At 41.9% G+C, this 18,096-nt stretch overlaps 1 protein-coding gene across 1 annotated transcript in view; it reads right to left on the bottom strand.

Moving 5' to 3' along the window:
* The window catches only part of IL36R (interleukin 36 receptor), a 40,979-nt gene that overhangs the window by 8,088 nt on the left and 14,795 nt on the right, over positions 1–18,096 (bottom strand). The window contains exons 7-11 of the mRNA XM_088026632.1: positions 16,898–17,057; positions 12,909–12,983; positions 5,201–5,330; positions 4,294–4,430; positions 2,427–2,570 (exon numbers count right to left, since the gene is read on the bottom strand). Of these exons, the coding sequence (XP_087882758.1) occupies positions 2,427–2,570; positions 4,294–4,430; positions 5,201–5,330; positions 12,909–12,983; positions 16,898–17,057 (646 nt within the window). The remainder of the gene's footprint in view (positions 1–2,426; positions 2,571–4,293; positions 4,431–5,200; positions 5,331–12,908; positions 12,984–16,897; positions 17,058–18,096) is intronic.

Raw genomic sequence — 18,096 nt, 5'->3', positions numbered from 1 at the left:
TACTAGAGAACACACCGAACTCATGGATTAGGGCTGTTGATGACTCAACAAAACTGAGCTATACCCGTTACTCATGTTATAAAGTGTAACTCATCTAGTTGGGGAAATATCTTATCATAAGAAGGACACAATTTGTCTATTTCTTCATTTGTATTTTCCACCCCTGACTCCACAGGTTCCCCCCAATAACTCAGAAAATATCTCCCAGGGACACAATGCTGGAAATAGCATCTGGGACAAATCTTAAGTCTCATCTCTAGCTCATTGTCAAAGCCAACACTCAGAGAGGAATTACAGGGGTCGTTGTCATAGATGGAGCTGCAGAGATTAGAGATTTAGTCATAAAGTACGCAAGTACTTATCTGAATTAAGAAAAAAAAAGGAGGAGCCCTGGCTGACTGTGAGCCCCGATGACCAAATTCTCAGCCCGAATTTGGGCTGGAGTCCGGTCTCAGCAGAGGGTGGGGCTCCCTGAATCTGTCATCTGCTCAGCTCCCCTGCTCTGGGTGAGTCACTATTCCTTTTTTCTCTTCCTGCTAAACTCGACCTCACCAGCAGGCAGCTGCACCAGCCCTCGGCTCTCATGCTCCTGGGAGTCACAGTGAGTCAGGGAGTGAGACATGCACCCGGACCAGAGATCTGGGAACACCACTGAAGTCCCCGCAGTGTCCAGTCAGTCAGTAAATAGAAAGCAGGTGGACCGCTCACGTGCGTGTGTCAGAAAAGACAAGTGGTGGTGCACTGGTCTCCTCTGCCACATTCACAGACAGGAGCATAGCCACAGGGAGGCTCCAAGGGGACCCCACATCCAGCCGACGGGCCTCAGGACTAGAGGGGCTTCAAGTGGCATTGGACATGCACAGTTGCGTTTCCACGATTGCATTTGGCCCTCAAGAAAGAACGTGTTGCTTTCTACACTGCTCTGGGACTGCCAGTTTTGAATTCGGAAATTTAGCTCAGAATAAAGTCCAAGTTAGGACACGTGTTTTCTCAGACAGATGGACAACAACTTGTACTGTGTGTTTTATATGCAAAGCAGACCCTTGGTGTAAATAATGCCCTTCTTACTGGTGGGTACTCATAAAATGTGCTTGGACACCCACTTCCCTGAATTCCAACTCTAGTCCTCATCGCTAGTCTCTGGACCTGAATGGTGTAAATGTGGGTATTTCCATGTACGTGAAGCGCATAGACTTCTCCTGGCTGTGTATTAATTTTCCATCCAATCAGAGGACATTAAGGCAGACTCATTATTTTTTTTCAAGGCCTTAAGAGATCACAACCATTCTGAGACAACAAGAAAACAGCACAGAGTTAAAAAACCACAATGGTTGGGGGTGGGGCACCTGGGTGGCTCAGTTGGTTAAGCGTCCGACTCCTGATCTCCGTTCAGGTCTTGATCTCAGGGTCATGAGTTCAAGTCCCGAATTGGGCTCCATGCTGGGCATGGAGCCTACTTATAAAACTAAAAGAAAAAGAAAAAAATACCACAACGGTGGGAAGTGCCTGTTCCTCAGTTTCCTCAAACTGAGGCGTTTGTGTGTTGAGATGTGTTGGCAGGACGGGAGCTCCACAGACCACGCTGAAACCTGGGGCAAAGGGGCAGAGGCAGCTTGCTTTGGCCTTCAGACTACAGGGTGCCCCTTGTGCCCCACGTCCCTGCTCAGGGCTTTCCTGGACTTCAACTCAGTTGTTCCTACAATACTCTGTGAGGCAGGCTCTGATCATTTTCTCTCGCTCCCCACTTCCTCCCGCTCCTTCCCTCCTTCCTACTTTCCTTCCTCTTCTCCTTCCTCCCTTCTCTTCTTCCTTGTTTCTTTTTTTCTTTCATTCTATAGTCAAGAAAGAGAAGAGCATGCAACACTTCCTAAGATCACATGGGAGTAAGGGGAGAACCAGATGCAAACCCAGGCCTCTCTCCAGCCTTGTGAGGCAGGGACTTAAATCTTTCAGGCCCCAAGTACAGGACCTAAAAGAGCTGCCCCCACAGGCAGCTCGTCTCTCTCCATCACGTAAACTCTGCTCATGCGCCCACCGTGCTGAAGATGTATCGTGGCTGGAGAGCCCTTTGTCGCTCTTGGAGAAATCGTCTTCTTTGGCAAACAGCAGTAGATGTGAGAACCTCTCTAAAACAGTCACAGTGGGACCCAGAAGATGACATGCTCCTGCTTCTTAGCAAAGATTTGCCCGGCCACGACTAGCCTGCAAGCCTCACTTGACTGAACAATGCTGGTGACCATGGACCAATGGTTTCCCTGAAGCATGAGAAGTCCAGGGAGAGTCCTTCCTCCCAATTTGCCAACAACATGAAAGGCAAGCTAGTAAAATATGATAAAGTGTATTTACAATGGTTATACGGATGAGCGGGTTATACGGATGAGCGGATGCCAAGTATGAGGCAATCTTCAGTGGTTACCCACGCTTACCTTCTTTGGTCCCGGTAGAATGGAAGGCACTTCGATACCAGAGTACAATGTCGATCTTAAAAATGTTGTAGAGGTACATGACAGACGCTGTTGCACCTACCAAGGCGAGAAGCCCTCCTATCAAGTAAGCTTGAACATTTGGAGCTACAAATGACAGCAAATAAAGATATAAACAAATAATAATGATAAAACAAAGAGTCAACTCTATGCTTTACTTATACAGATCACATTACAAATGCCAAATGGAAATGCGTTAGAGGTCAATGAGGATACCGCTTAAATATTTTTTTACAGTTAAATATAATAGGTATATGGGAGTAGAATAATCTGGTGTGGCCCATGAATTTCAGAAAGCAAATGTGCTCTTGGGAACCTGGGGAGGGAAATTCTGCAGAAGCCTAGCTCCTGATGGGGCTGGCTGGAGGGCATGAGGCCTGCTCTCAAAACACACACGGCCAGGTCTCACTGAAGCCAACTCTACTAGACTCTCCCGAGGTAGAGCCTTGAACATGTTTACTGGAAGACCTTTCCCAGTGGTTCTGTTGCACATTCCTGATTATTCCACTGTCACAACTGCTTTCATGGGCACTCAAAATTGAGCAGCAGGACACCTGTCATAAATAAAGAGCCATCAGCTGCCTCCCCTGAAAGCCAACTCTGTTGTCTCCCAAAGCCTGCCCTAGAGCCAAACTCCCCCCTCAACCTCTTTGTGCCAACAAGGTCCAGGCCGGGGGCCTGTCTGCAAGGCACAGTCTCCGAAAGGGCAGAAAGGGTGTCTATCCCTGCTCTGCTTTGCAAACACGCTGCAGAGCAATTTTGGCAAAAGCTGTGGGTGGGAGATGACCAAGAAGCAGAACCAGTTCCCCTGGAATGTCAAGTCCCTGAAAACAGGCTCCTACACATCCCAGAAGAGGAACAGTACAGTTTGCTCCCTTACCACAGCCCAAAAGAGTGATGCCATGGAAGGAGGCTCTAAGAAGGAGAGAATTTGGAAGGAGGAAGAAGGACAAAGGAAGAGAAAGTCTCTCCATTCTTAGAATCCACCGCATACACCACTGCCTTCATCAGCTCCTTCCCGATGCTCCAGTCTCCACTAAAAGGTGTGCATGTATGTGTGTGTGTAGGGGGGGGGTGGTAAAAGGGGAAATTCTCTTTTCTATGAACCCTCCCAGAGCACATTCATTTTTTTTTTAAATACTCCCCAAGGAGTTTATCATGACCTGCCCTATGTCACACCATGTTGCAAATAGTTTGAGGTCCAAGACATCCCTATGCATGGCTGTATGTCTTTAAATACAATAAAGCACAATAACTAAAACACATTCTGGGTCAACAGAAATAGCAATGCATTGATTAAGTCCCAGCACAACCAAGTGGATCTGCTCTGCACGCGGGTGCCCAATCTGATCCTGACCACCTGTTTGAGCCTCTAGCTTCTATTAGATGGATTCGCCCTTCTCTCCCATCTTTCCACTTCTCTTTGTCCTTCCCCAGATCTTGGAGCAACAATGCCACCTCCCACTTTGGGAGGTCCCAGGTCTGGGAAGCTGTAATGTATAGACTTCAGGGACCTTGGTACTGCAATGGTCACAATAAGAAGACCATGCCCTGCAATATTTATGAGATTCATAAAGCCCCTGGTAAGTAGACAGGAGTGATGGCTGGCAGTTCTTGAGTTCGTCACTCATTGCCTTCAGGAGCATTGATCCCCTGCTCTGCTCTGGAAATGAGTTTGAAACCAACAAATTCCAAACAAGAAATTAATGCTGAGTTTCCCTACTGAATACCACTCTGCTGCCTCACACCAAGTGTCTCCTTGTCATCATTTTGAACCTCCTGAACAGCGTGTACCCCACCAAACCATTACCTGGGAGTTTTAAAATAAAATATGCTGCTGACACTCCGGCGTGACAAATGAAAGGATGACCATAATCTTCCATTTTCACTTCCAAGAAAGTTATGTTCACTGTGTAAAAAATATGTTTCTGGAAAGAAATGTGGGATCTGTGAAAGAAAGGAACCAACCATTTATACATGAGGCATAGTTACCCAGCATAGTGTATCATCTTCAGTCTAGAGAATAAAATTCTCTCTCTGGAGAACACTTCAGGCCATCACAGTTACCCTGGGAATGCTTCACGGACTAGCTCGGTGAGGTGCGTGAGTCGTGGCCCTTCCGGATTTGCATTTTCTTCTGGACGGCGACAGACGGCATCCTCAGCCCTCCAGAGCCTTCCTCTGGTTGTCTCCGCATAGGCTCACTTATCTACCCTGCAGGGCCCAACATCAGTTCTTCCGCCCTCGTACTAGTGAATCTTGCTTTATGCCACCCAATTTATACCACCACAAATTGGGTTTCTACCACGCAATTAGTGCATGATTAAGCCCTGTCTCCCCCAAGAGTCCCCATGCTGCTCCCTGCTTTGCTACTGGAGCCTTGAAGATCTATGGCTCATGATATAACAAAATCGGAAGGAGGCTAGTTTTAAGGACTAGCTGAGAGAAATGGATTCTGTTGTGTGAGTCCCATACTTGATGTGTTGCCTCATCTGTCTAACTAGGATGTGGGAATGTTGATAAGAAGAGCCCCTCACACTTCTCTGAAGCGGAGGTAGCCCTGCCGAGCGCTGAGGAGATCTTTGAGAGACAAAGCCAAAAGGAGTGATGAGGGGTCAGTGAGAAGCATCTAAAAAAAGTAGTACTAGCGCCAAAATAATGTAAAGTGAGGAAATTCTTGTCGGTTTTCAGGGAAGGCAGAAAAACACAACACCTACTCGGATCCTTCTCTGATGCGTTTGGATTCACTGTAGTAATCATCCACCAAGGTGTTATTGACTCTCCAGCATCGGAGATTTGTATTATCCCTTGTGTCTGTGATATTGCAGTCCACAGTAAGGGGAGAGCCTATAAAATCAAATTTATAAATGTTACATGAAAAGCCTACAAAAAAGTGATCAGCTGCACAATATCCTTGAATATCTTTTGATTACCAAAAATTCACCCTGGAGGTCAATGTTCCTCTACTTTATTCTCTCCCTGGACAGAGATGATAAGGGACAAGTTACCTTCCAGAGTGTCTACTGTACAGAGATATCCATGTGATATCCAAATACCACCAGCTTCTGGCCAATGCCCTCCCCAATATCAGGGACACAGATACTACCACCAGTCTTAGGAAACTTAACAAAGAACTTTGCAAAGTATTTCACAGCTTAACAATAACCCACAACCCTCGGACCAAGTATTTCACACACAATGTCTTCTTCGGTCTTCCTATCTTCAAAACAATCCTACAATCAGGAAAGAGGAGGTAATGCCCATTTTACAAATGAGAACGCTGAAGTTCAGAGAGGCTGGTGACTTGCCCAAGGTCACACATGAGAGCAAGAAATGAGACATGAACGCTGGTTTTCTATTTCCAAATCCAGTAATATTTCTACTTCACCAATCGTGACCCCTCTCCTGACTCCACCACACACATTCACAAATTATTAATAATTTTCTATTTTTATTTGATTTTTCTATTTATTTTCTATTTTTATTTGATTCTGTTCCACGAGCCTAATATATCCCATCTATTTACTCTACATAAAAAATGACTTTATTTCTACACAGTCTACTTCATGTTTCTTTATGCTAGGTGGAATTTATTTCTTCTAATTTGGTTTTTTTTGAAAGATTTTATTTATTTATTTGAGAGAGAGAGAGGGAGAGAGAATGAGAGAGATCACAAGTGGGGAGGAGAGGGAGAAGCAGGCTCCCCGTGAGCAGGGAGACAGATGCGGGGCTCGATCCCAGGACTCTGGGATCACGACCTGAGCCGAAGGCAGAAGCCCAACCAACTGAGCCATCCAGGCGCCCCTAGGTGGAACTTATTTTTTAAAAAATCATGAACTATAACACATGTATAGTAAAAAGTATAGAACATAAATGTAAAGCACACACCCATACCACCTTCACCCTGTCAGGAAAACAACATATTGCCGGAACTCCAGAAGCCTCCCACATTCCCCTTGCCTACTTTATACTTTATCACTTATGCATTCACTCTTGAACTGTAGCTTCTGTTGCCTGCATTTTGTTTGTGATGCTGATCCGTGCTGCTGCATGCAGCTGACTCCCTTCAGATAAGAGAATGCACTAGCACTTGTTTATTTCTTGTACAGCTGCTATGCACACATCTGCATTGTTGTAGTGTTTGCCTCAGTGCATAAGGCTGCTGTGAGCTCTCCGCTGCATGCCTCCCGGGGCACGGTCCACACCTTTCTTGTATACACACCCATGTACGTGACAGTGCACGTGCCTCTCTATCTACCAGTAAAACCGGTAGATCTTAGGTTATGCTTATCTTCAACTTTAAAGGAGATGCCGAATCGTTTTCCAGCGCAGTTGTACCGATTTACCCTTCCACCAGGAGCGTGGGAGAGCACCTGTTACTTTACCTACTCAGCAGTATGTGGTGTTGTCAGTCTATTTATTTTCACCAGCTCGATGTGTGTGTTGGGACATCACACTGTGGATTGAATTTGCATTGCCCTAGACTGCACTGCCGCAGCACATTTTTAGACCTTCACTGGCCATGTCGATACCCTCTGTTGTAAACTCTCACAGCGGTCTGTCTTGCCTTCTGGTAGGTTGACTTGTCTTTCAATAAACGGAAGTTACTATGTTTACCGTAGTCGTACTTATCAAATTTTACCTCAAGACTAGTCATTGAGTAGCATGTCTTTATTTTTTTTAATCTTTCCTTACCCCAAATCATGAAGGATCTTTTTTCTAGAAATGCATCATTTTGACTTCATTAGATCTACAACTCACTGGAAATTGTTTTTATAAATAGTGTGAGAAAGGGGTCAGGTTTTTATTTTATTCTGTATTCCATCCCACTACCAAGTTCCATTTATTGAAAAGGTCACACCTTCCCCAGAACAGTGTCAACCTTGCCAAAATCAAGTGTGTTTTATGGTGGATCTATTTCTGGGCTTTCAATTCTAACCCGTTATCTATCCTTGCATCAGAACTACACTGTCTAAACCACGGTAGCTTTTTAATAAATCTTGAAATCTGGTGGTACAAATCCCCTCAGCTAGTCCTTTTTCATTAAAAGTGTCTTGGCTATTATTCAGTCTTTACTTTTCCATACCAACATTATAATCAACCTATCAAGTTCAGCAAAAACTAAAATCTGTTGAGATTTTGGCTCTCCCTCAAAACAAAGGACATATGTTTAAGAGTTCAGTCTTGTGTTGTTTCTTCTAAGGGCTTCTAAAAATAGATTTTTAAAAATCAGATTAGGGACATTCCTTTACATTCCTGGTTTTAAAAGCTGTTTTTTTTTTTTTAAATAATAAATTCCTAGTTCAGGTGTTCTAAGTGACTTTGCTGTATCTATGAATGTATTTTTTCTTCTTTAGTTTGTTAATGTAAAATAAAAGGAAGACTTACCTGATATGAAGCAACTTGGCATTGCTTCACGCAAGCCCAACTGAGCCGCAATGTATCATTCTTTGGGTATGCCGATAAAATAAATTTGCTAATAATGTGCTTAAAATTTTTCATCTGTGTTGAGGAATGAGACTGGCCTGAAATTTCCTTGTCCTTGTTGGGTCTGAGTGTCAAGATTTTCCTGACCTAATAAAATGTGTTAACGACTATTTCTTCTTTTTCTACTTTGCGAAAAAATTTGTTTAAATCCGTCAAATTTCTTTATTAAATGCTTTGTAGAGTTCACTAGTAAAGCCAAGTGCATCTAGAATTCTGTTTGTGGTAAGATTTTACATTTCTGGTCATATGTCTGTTCTGAAATCTGTATCTTCTTGTGCCAGATCCTTTGTGCTGATTTTTATGGAAACTGCCCATTTCTTTTAGATTTTCAAATTGTTTGGCACTAGGTTTTCCAGAATATTCTTTTATGACCTTTTTCATGTGTATATGATCTATGGTGATGGCCTCTTTTTCCTTCAGATTGTGCCCCCTCTTTTCTGAATCATTCAGGGGGTTAGCAATCACATTCTACTTTTCAAACAACGAACTTCTTTCTCTGTTAATCACTCAATTGCATGTTCATTTACTATTTCACTATTTTCTGCTATTACTGCTCACCTCATGTCTTCCATTTCTGTTGGATTTATTTTGCTTCTCTTTCTGTCCTCAGCGGTGAGCGTGCAGCTCATGGATATTTCAACTAGCTTCCTTTTCTAATTCAGACTATCAAGTACGTTCTGATCAAATCTTTGTATCCCGCCAACCTCGGTGTAATCTTTTCATGAGTATTCATTGTCAAATTATTTTTTGATTTCTATTTTTATCCATGGGCTATCTGGAGGGACTTTTATTTGACTGTTTTCCAACCTATGCAGTTCTTCTAATTGTCTTCTTATTGCTTATTTCCAACTTCAGTGTCTTATGGTCTGAGAATATACAGTTTATATGATTTCAATCTGTTGGATTTTGTTGAGACTAGTTTTATAACCCAACATATGGTGGATTTTATTAAACATTTCTTTTTTTTATTTCTTTTTAAAGATTTTATTTATTTGAGAGAGAGCAAGCACGAGCTGGGGGAGGGGCAGAGGGAGAGGGAGAAACAGACTCCCCGCTTGAGCAGGAAGCCCCATGTGGGGCTCAATCCCAGGACCCTGGGATCATGACCTGAGCTGAAGGCAGACACTTAACCACTGAGTCACCCAGGTGTCCCTTTATTAAACACTTCATTGTGCTTAGAAAGAATGTGTAATCTGTAGTAGTTGGGCTCAGGGCTCTATAATATGAATATTAGGCCATTTGTTGGGCACATTTTGTTTGTCGTGATAGGGTGTTCTGTTTGCCTTGTTCTACCAGCTACCTTGCAAAGTGTCATTATTATTATTCCACTGTTAGTATGGACTTACTTTCTTCCGTAATCCTGAACTAACTCTCTCTCTTTCTGCACGTGTACACACACACACACACACACACACACACACACACACACACTTCTAAGGCCATGTTATTATGTATCTACAGGTTCACCATTGAACTTTTAATCATTATGAAGTATCTCTGTTTGCCTCTAATAATGCATTCTGCCTTCAGATCTACTTTAATATTAGTATAATTATACCAACTTTATTTTGGTTAGTGTTTATAGCATATACCATTTTCTAGTCTTTTCTCTTCCAGCATCTTGTAAACAGCCCAGAGTTTTGATATCTTCTTTCAAATCCAGTATGACAATCTTTATTTGGAGCATTTAGTCCATCCTGTGATCGGTGATATACGTACGTTTAAATCAACTATCTTATATATGTATATTTTTTATTTGTAGCATCTGTCTTATATCTGTCTTTTCCTTCTTGCTGTCTTTTGATTCCTTCTTTCAGATTCCTTCTTCCTTCCTCTTGATTATTTTTTATTATTCCATATAAAGCTGTATTTTTGAAATTATTATTACTTTAGTGTTACCCTAAATATTAAAGCATAGATCCTCAAACTTATCAAAATCTGATATTATTGATTATTTCTATTGTCTTCTAAGAGAATGTAACATATTAGGATGCAATTGCATTTAACCTTCTCCCAGCAGACAGGCAAATGCAGTTGTGAATTCTAATTTCATATATATTTTAAACTCCATGAAGAACCGTCCTCATTATTGCCTCATTCAGTCAAGATTCATTTGGATTTATTCACATATTTATGCCAACATTCACTCCTTCCTTCCCTCCTACAAAGCTGATTCACGATCTAGAAACATTTCCTCCTGCTTAAAGAACACTGTAGTAGCTCCTTTAGTGTAAGACTGTGGTTAGCAAATTCTGTCATTTTTAGTTTGTCGTATTTTCACTGACTATAAAATTAGCATTTTTTTTCAGCAGACAACCTCCATTATTTCCATCAAAAATTCAAACAGTGAACTTACTGTTGCACACAGAGGATTTTTTTTCCTTTTTTCCCTAACTTTTAAGATATTTTCCTTTGTTTTTCTGCAGTTTCACTTTGGTATTTCAAGGTATAGGTTTGCCTTTATTTGTCCTGCCGAGTCTCCTTAGCTTCTGGCGTCTTTGGATTAATGTGTCTATCAGTTTGGAATATTCTCAGATTATCACCTAAATAATACTGCCTCTGCTCCCATTTTCTCTTTTCTCTTTCTTCTGGGATTGCAATTACATACATGTTAGCTCTGGGTATCCTCTCTCTCTAACCTCTGTACTTCATATTCTTCTGTCTCTTTGTGCTTAATCATAGGCATTTCCTCCTGACCTATGTGTTTTTGTTCAGTAACCCTTTTTTCAGATGTCTCATATGCCATTAAACCCTTTATTGAGTTTTTGGTTTTGGTTACTGTACTTGTCAATTCTGATATTTTATTTGTTCTTTTTCGAATCTGATATGGTCCTTTTTATTTTTATTTTTTTATTATTTTTTAAAATTTTATTATGTTATGTTAGTCACCATACAATACATCATTAGTTTTTGATGTAGTGTTCCATGATCCATTGTTTTCGTATAACACCCAGTGCTCCATGCAGTACGTGCCCTCCTTAATACCCATCACCGGGCTGATGTGGTCCTTTTTAAAAAGTTTGCAGTTGTCTTTTGAAAACGGCAATCATGTCTTTTCCTTTCTTGCATATAATAAGCAAAATTAATATCTATCTATCTATCTATCTCTGGGGCCCTGGGGGTCTGTTTCTGTTATATGTGGTTTACCATCTAGAATTTACTGAGTCAAAAGTTATTTGTGAAGGTTCTGAATGCATATTGGCATTTCCTTCTACAAAGTTTATACCAGTCCATTCATTTATTTAGCTATTTAGCAACTATTTCTTGAGCATCTGCTGTGTCCTAGAAACTGTTCTGAGCACTGGTGATACAGGAAGGAACAAACCAGACAAAAAGCCTGCTCCTAAGGAGCATTGATTCAAATAGAATTAGAGATACCAGGACAAAATATGTGAGGTAGTGATAAGTACTTTAGCAAAAATAGAGAGAGCTCAGGGGATAGAACATGATGGTGAGTGAGGTGTGCTACTTTTTGTTTTTTAAGATGTTATCTATGTATTTCAGAGAGAGCAAGAAAGAGAGCATGAGCAGAGTGAGGGGCAGAGGGAGAAGTAAGCTCCCGCTCAGCTCGATGTGGAGCTCAATCCAAGGACCCTAAGATCATGACCTGAGCAGAAATCAGATGCTTAACCATCTGAGCCACCTAGGCACCCCAGAGGTGTGCTGTTTTAATGTGGTGGTCAAGTGAGATGACATTCATTGGCGACCTGATGGAAGTGAAAGAAGGGACCATGGAGCTGTGTGGGGAAGAGCATTTCAAATAGAAGGAACAGCAAGTGCAAAGTCCCTGAGGTGGAGGTGTGCTTGGGATGTTCAAGGAACAGCAAGTGTACCAGGGGTATCAAGTGCGAGCTTACCAGTGTGAGCACTGGCAAGGGGAAGTCAACCATGGAAGGCCATGTTGGGAATGCAAGGACTTTGAATTTTATTCAAGTGAGTGGGAATTTAATTCACTGAGTGAGATGGGAAACCATTGGAGAGCTTTAAACACAAATGTTTTAAAGGGAGCGCTCATATTCATAGCCAGTAATGTATTAGAACACCCTCTATATTATCCTTGCTAATATTTGGTATTTACATTTTTAATCCTTACCAATTTCATAGATGCATATCATTTTTTGTGTACATTTCTTTCACTGTGGATGAATATATTTTCATATTTTGTTAGTCTTTTTTTTTCTTCTGTGAATTATTCATTTGCCTCTTTTGGATTATTCCTTGTCCTTGGTTTGTTGGTATTTAATGATATTACCTGTTTTTTGATGTCTCTGTTCCAAACATTCTCTCCTAGTTTGTGATTCACATTTTCACTTTACCATTTTTCCTGTATACAGATAGTTACAGTTTTTATGTGAGTCTAACTTTTAATCTTCTGTAATTTCTTCCACTGATTTTATGTGTAGAAAGTACATCATTCTGAGGTTAGATATAAATTTATCTCAGTTTTTAATGGTACTTCTGTGGGTTTATTTTTATATGGAGTTCTTTGATTCATCAAAAATGTATTTTTATGTCTGATATGAGGTAAAGAATGAAATACATATTCTTCACATTTAAAAAGTTACACTAATATCACACATATACTGTATCTCTCTCTATGCATTTTTAAATGCCACAAATCTTTACCAAACTGTTGTATATTGTAGGATATGCTTATTATTTTCCATTATGTTGCTTTAATCTTTCTATTTGTATATAAATACCAGTATTTACGTACTGTTGCTTTATAATTAAACATACTTTACTATTCACTAGAAAAGATCTCTATTTCTTCTATTCAGTTATTTTCTTGCTAAATTTTTCCAACATTTTTCAACATGAATTTTTAAAATGCTTTGTCAAGTTTTAGGACATTCAATGAAATTTAACTGGTTTTATATTAAATATGTGTATTAATCTGCCCTTAGTGATTTCAACAGCTTTGATAATTTTACTCACCAAGTTGTACTTCAATTGAATTGTTTTTTGGATAAATGATTTTAGGAATTCTTCCTGCATATCCATTTGTTTCTGCTAAGAAATCATACCCACATGAAATTGCATTAGAATCATGTATGATACATTCCCACCTATATATCCAATGACAGTGCAAAGAAAACGTGGCACTGAGCAGGCCTTTAATAAGCATGAGTCAAGGAAAGACAAAAACTCATGGCGCGATAAACTACCACTTCATAAATGCATATTTTTAAGCCAGAAATAATTGAATGCTAAGGGAAAACCCTAAAAGCTGGGCTACCAGGAGAGTTCGCTTCGCCGTTCTATATTCGGTATAAATATAAACTGACGAGATCGTGTAATAAAATCTTATTACCTAATAATCCAAATACAGTTTGTAAACAGTGGCTCTAAGCCAAGCTCCGTTTTAGGTCCCAGATAGAGAGAGAGCATGAGCCAATGTTTTATCTTCGGTCCCGCTGCTCCATCCTCCATCCCTGCTTTTCCATATTCTTTACATCCTGTCGTCTTCTGTCCTTCCTCGGCTCTTCCATTCCTTCACCCTGCTGTAAGACTGTCTTTCCTTGTGTTGACTTCCCAGCCCTCTGTTTTTCTCCACTTCTTCCCTTCCCCCATTTGCCCACCAACATCTAGCAATCACCTACCTAGCTCCACATTCGTCCTCTATATTTGGGGTGGGATGCAGAGACATTATAAGAGGGAAGCTAGGAAAATGCAAAAACATGTGTCCTGTATAATGACAATACTATGTGCACATTCTACAAACGATTCAAGTTCAGTGTGTCCCAAACAGAGGTCATCACGGGCCAGTGATGTACCACTCTGCACTAGATCACACACAGCTCAAATCTGGAAGTCACTCTAGGCAACAGTTCTTCTCACCTCTTCAAATTATCAATCATGAGACCAAACTAATTTCAGCTCTTAACATTTCTCTGTGTGCACATCCTTCTTCATGGCTAAACCCTCTATTTTCCACTCTCTGGTCTTTCATTTGTGCTCTTATTCATATCCACTTCTTCCATGACCATCTAAAGGACAAGGACTTTGAAAGTTGCATCTCCAGACCTTTCTCCAGACCAGGACCAGGCCAACTTGATATCTCCACATGGGCACCTCCAAGTACTCAGCTTACCCATGACCAAACTCATGATCTCACTCCTAAATCCAGTTTTCCTCCAGAGTTACACTATTTCGTTGAATAATATCATCATCTAGTCTGTTGCATATACCAAAAGGCCTAGCTCCCTTAACTTTGCCTCATCCCTTATCCCATATTCAATCCAACACCAACCCCTGTGGGATTTACCTCCTCAGAAGCCTTGAATCCATCCACATGTATCCCTCTTCAGTGCCACCATGTTGCCTGTGCCTACCTGATATCTCACCTGCATTTCTGTACCTGCCTCCTCCCTGCCACTCCTAACTCTATAGGGATCGTTCTGTGCACAGCAGCCATGCTGAGCTTTCTGGAATGTAAGTTACATCGTGCCACTCTCCTGCTCTCAATCCCTCTGGCTGCGTACCACTCTTCATAGAATAAACTCCATACTCTCTGCTTTGGATTGCATGCTCCTACCAGTTCTTGGCCCTGATTACTTCTCCAGCCTCATTGCCTCAAATGACCTACCCACTCAGCATTGCTCCGGCCCCCCTGCCTACTTCCCATCATTCACACATACCACGGTCTATTTTGTCAAAGGGCTCCTTCAATCTGGAAAAATCTTGCCCACTCCATCACTCAGTTAATGCGTCCTGACCGGCAGCGTCACTATTATCAAGAAGCTTTCCCTGACCCTCTGCCTTCTCAACAGGTCCTTGTCTGTTCAGTCTTATACTTTCCATTCCTTCATGGCATTCATCTCCTTGGTTATTACACGACTCACTAGCAGATTATCTGATTTATCTCTGCCTCCCTTCCCTGCTCAGACTTTAAGGCTCCATCAGAGGGGTGATCATGGCGGCTTTCCTCCTTCTCTCTACAAAGTGCAGAACCTGGCCTTATTAGGCACTCAGTAGAGAGCCACTAAATTACTGCCCGAAGAAGAATCCCCTGCCACTTCCACTCAAGTTCAGATTATCAGCACTTTTATCAATACTGGGTATTGCAGCAGCTGCCAAAGTGGCCTACAGGCTTCAAGATCCTCCTCAACTCTTGCTCAACCATCTCAAGACTGGTCTTGTCCATCACAAACACAGCCTCATTGCTCTGCATCCAAGGGCTCTTCAGGGGCTGCATGGTAAAGCCTACATGTAATTGGCCCCCTAAACCTTGACCCTATTTAACTCCATGGCCCCAGCTCCCACCACTCCTTACCTCATGCTTACGTTTGCTCTAACAAAATTAGTTTTAGGTCCAATACAAACTATGCTGGTAGACACTGCTATGCTTTGTCTTATAGTATTCTCTCTGCTCTACCTCACTCTTCACTTTTATAAATTTGATTCATCCTTCAAAATGCAGCTGAAAAGCCATTTCCTCTTGGAAGCCTTCCAAGACAATTTACTTGCCACCCCTGTGGCTAATTCTGATTCTTTCCCTGGTCCCCCAGACACTATCTATAACTCTATTTATAACTCTATCCTTACTACATAATGTGAAAATGATTCATTTATATCTCTAACTCCACTACCACCAGGCTGAGAGCTTCTCAATAGAAGAAATGATGGGGTTTTTTTTTTAAGTTTTTAGTTATCAGGTTCCAACAATTGGGGCATATACTAGATCATAAATAAGTGCTTATTGCAACGACATGAAATATAGACTATTGAACTCAATGACCTCTTGAATCCCTTATGGGATTTACTTGAGGTAGTCTTCATTTTGCCTTTCAAAGAATTCCTCCAGCTACCAGTGGAAAACTAAGCATGATAAGTCATCAACCATTCAGTTATTAAATGGGTCTGTGCCTAGTCTAGTCCAGGGGCTAGGTGTGGGAGATTCAACTGTGAACAAGACAAAGATCTTCTTTGCCTACATCTGGAGAGATAACAGGTAACATAAAACCCAAGAGCATAAAAATCATGAAATGTGATACAATTAATTTTCTTAATTAAAGAGTTCTGGGTGGGAAGCAAGAAGCCACCCATGCTGGACTCATGCCCCAAGAGAGCCACACCATCGAGAAATTGCTAGGTACCACCCAGTACAATGAAGTCTGACAGACATGATGGTCCAAGTCAAAGAAATATTCAGTTTTCAGTTCTTTCCGTTTAGATGAGTCAACATAGAAGACAACTGTCTACTGACAAAGGAGCAAAAGGCAACGTAGCAAGAACTCCTTGCTGAATGTGTTGAGAAGAAATGATGTTCATCTGGGCACTGAAAGCCTTTGTCCTGGCCCTGTTTCTGTCACTAACCAGCTTTGTAAGCTTCCTAAGTCACCCCCTCCTGGGTCTCTATAAAATTAATGGCTTAAGCTAAATTATCTTTAGGGTTCCTTCTACCCTGAAGATTCTGTTTTCAACTCCAGGTCATATGTTCAAGCAAACTGGCTGCTCTGGGTTGAGAGCTGATGCCCCATGAGCATCAAGTATCCTGGAGCCCAGTTCAGAGACCTTGAACTCTGCATGCCCTGGGCGGGGGCGGGGGGGGGGTGAGGGGCAAACCTGGAATGGCCCACCAAAGTAGTCACACCAATGATGGCTGAAGGAAATAAGAGTAACAATAATATCTACCACTAGATGAACACCTATACTTTGCCAGGCACCCCAGTACCCACTTTACATACATGCTCTCATTTAATTTTCATACCAAGAGTGTTAGGTATTCTGTTTTTCCAGATGAGGAAATGAAACTGCTCATGCTTTTTGCCCTCTTCTTTCTACCCTCTGATTCTAACAATGGCAAGTCTGAGAGCCTGCAGACCCTCAAAAAAATCAAGATCAGGAATCACTGCTGCCCAAAAAGCCAGCCATCTCGCGCAAAGCCAAGAGGAAGCCAAGGCGATGGATATGAGCATACTTACCAATATTCACAGTGATGCTGTTTAAAACGGTGTACTGTTTCCCTGTGTGTGTCAGTCGGGCTTGACACGCGTAGCTCCCTCCGTCCTCTGCTGAAACATTGCTCACTGACAGCTTTGTTTCCCAGGAAATAAACCGTTCTCCTTTAATCTCTTCACAGCCCTAAATACAAAAATATACGTACATACATAAATTAATTCAAAGAGTATTTTGGTGTATCAGTTACATTTCTAGTTAGCACCATCCTATGAACCGCAGGGAGATGCAAGAAACGTAAGTGATCCCCAGGGTAACTTATAATCTAACTGAAGATGATATCTATATCTATAGATATCAATAGGTAGATAGAAAAATAGATAGATAGATATCTATAGATTTGACAAAGAATATGTTACAGGCTACAGTGAGTACTATAAATATTAAGTCTAATGGAAGTTGAAAGGAAAGAGGCCTACGTGAGCTAGAAGGCAGACCACACAGAGGAAGATTGCATGGGCCCACAAAGGAGTGTGGTAGGAGGGTGTGAACAGGCAGGAAAGCCCTCCACCTACAGGGGCCTATATCTCCCAGTGGACCACCATCTCATGGCACCAAGGCCCTATGCCAAGACTGCAAGCCCAGGTGATTAATGACTGCTTCCGCTGTGTTCCAGGCCCAAATACACCTTCTCCACCTATTGGGTCGGACTTTACAGAGGTCCAAAATAATTCTTCAAGAACATTCTGCTTGGAGGCCTGAACAACAGTCAAAGTATGCTGGCTAGGCTTATGGGCAGACGTCACGTAACTTGTTACATCACCCTTGCTTCCACTGCATCAACAAGAACAACCTCATGCCAAACCAACTTGAGGCCTGGTTAGTCTCAAGAATGCCTTTCTCACTTGTCATCCTCAGCAACCACTCCCAGGGCAGACCTCACCATCCACTGGGCAGGACACAGTCAGCAGCTCACATTCCCATGCTCCTTCCATCTCATAGACCCACTTCTGAACTCTCTCAAAACTTTTCCCCCTCTCTCAAAACATTTCTTTGGTGGGGAGCCTGGGTAGCTCAGTTAGTTAAGTGACTGCCTTCAGCTCAGGTCATGATCCTGGAGTCCCGGGATTGAGTCCCACATCGGGCTCCCTGCTCAGCGGGGAGTCTGCTTCTCCCTCTGACCCTCCCCCCTCTCATGCTCTCTCTCTCTCATTATCTCTCTCTC

The sequence above is a fragment of the Eumetopias jubatus genome, unplaced genomic scaffold (genome assembly GCF_037043125.1).
Source record: "Eumetopias jubatus isolate StellerSeaLion01/CBP00866 unplaced genomic scaffold, mEumJub1_p1.0 scaffold_9, whole genome shotgun sequence".
Taxonomy (NCBI): domain Eukaryota; kingdom Metazoa; phylum Chordata; class Mammalia; order Carnivora; family Otariidae; genus Eumetopias; species Eumetopias jubatus.
Note: the sequence above shows the minus strand (reverse complement) of the source record. Positions and strands in the feature narration are given on the sequence as shown.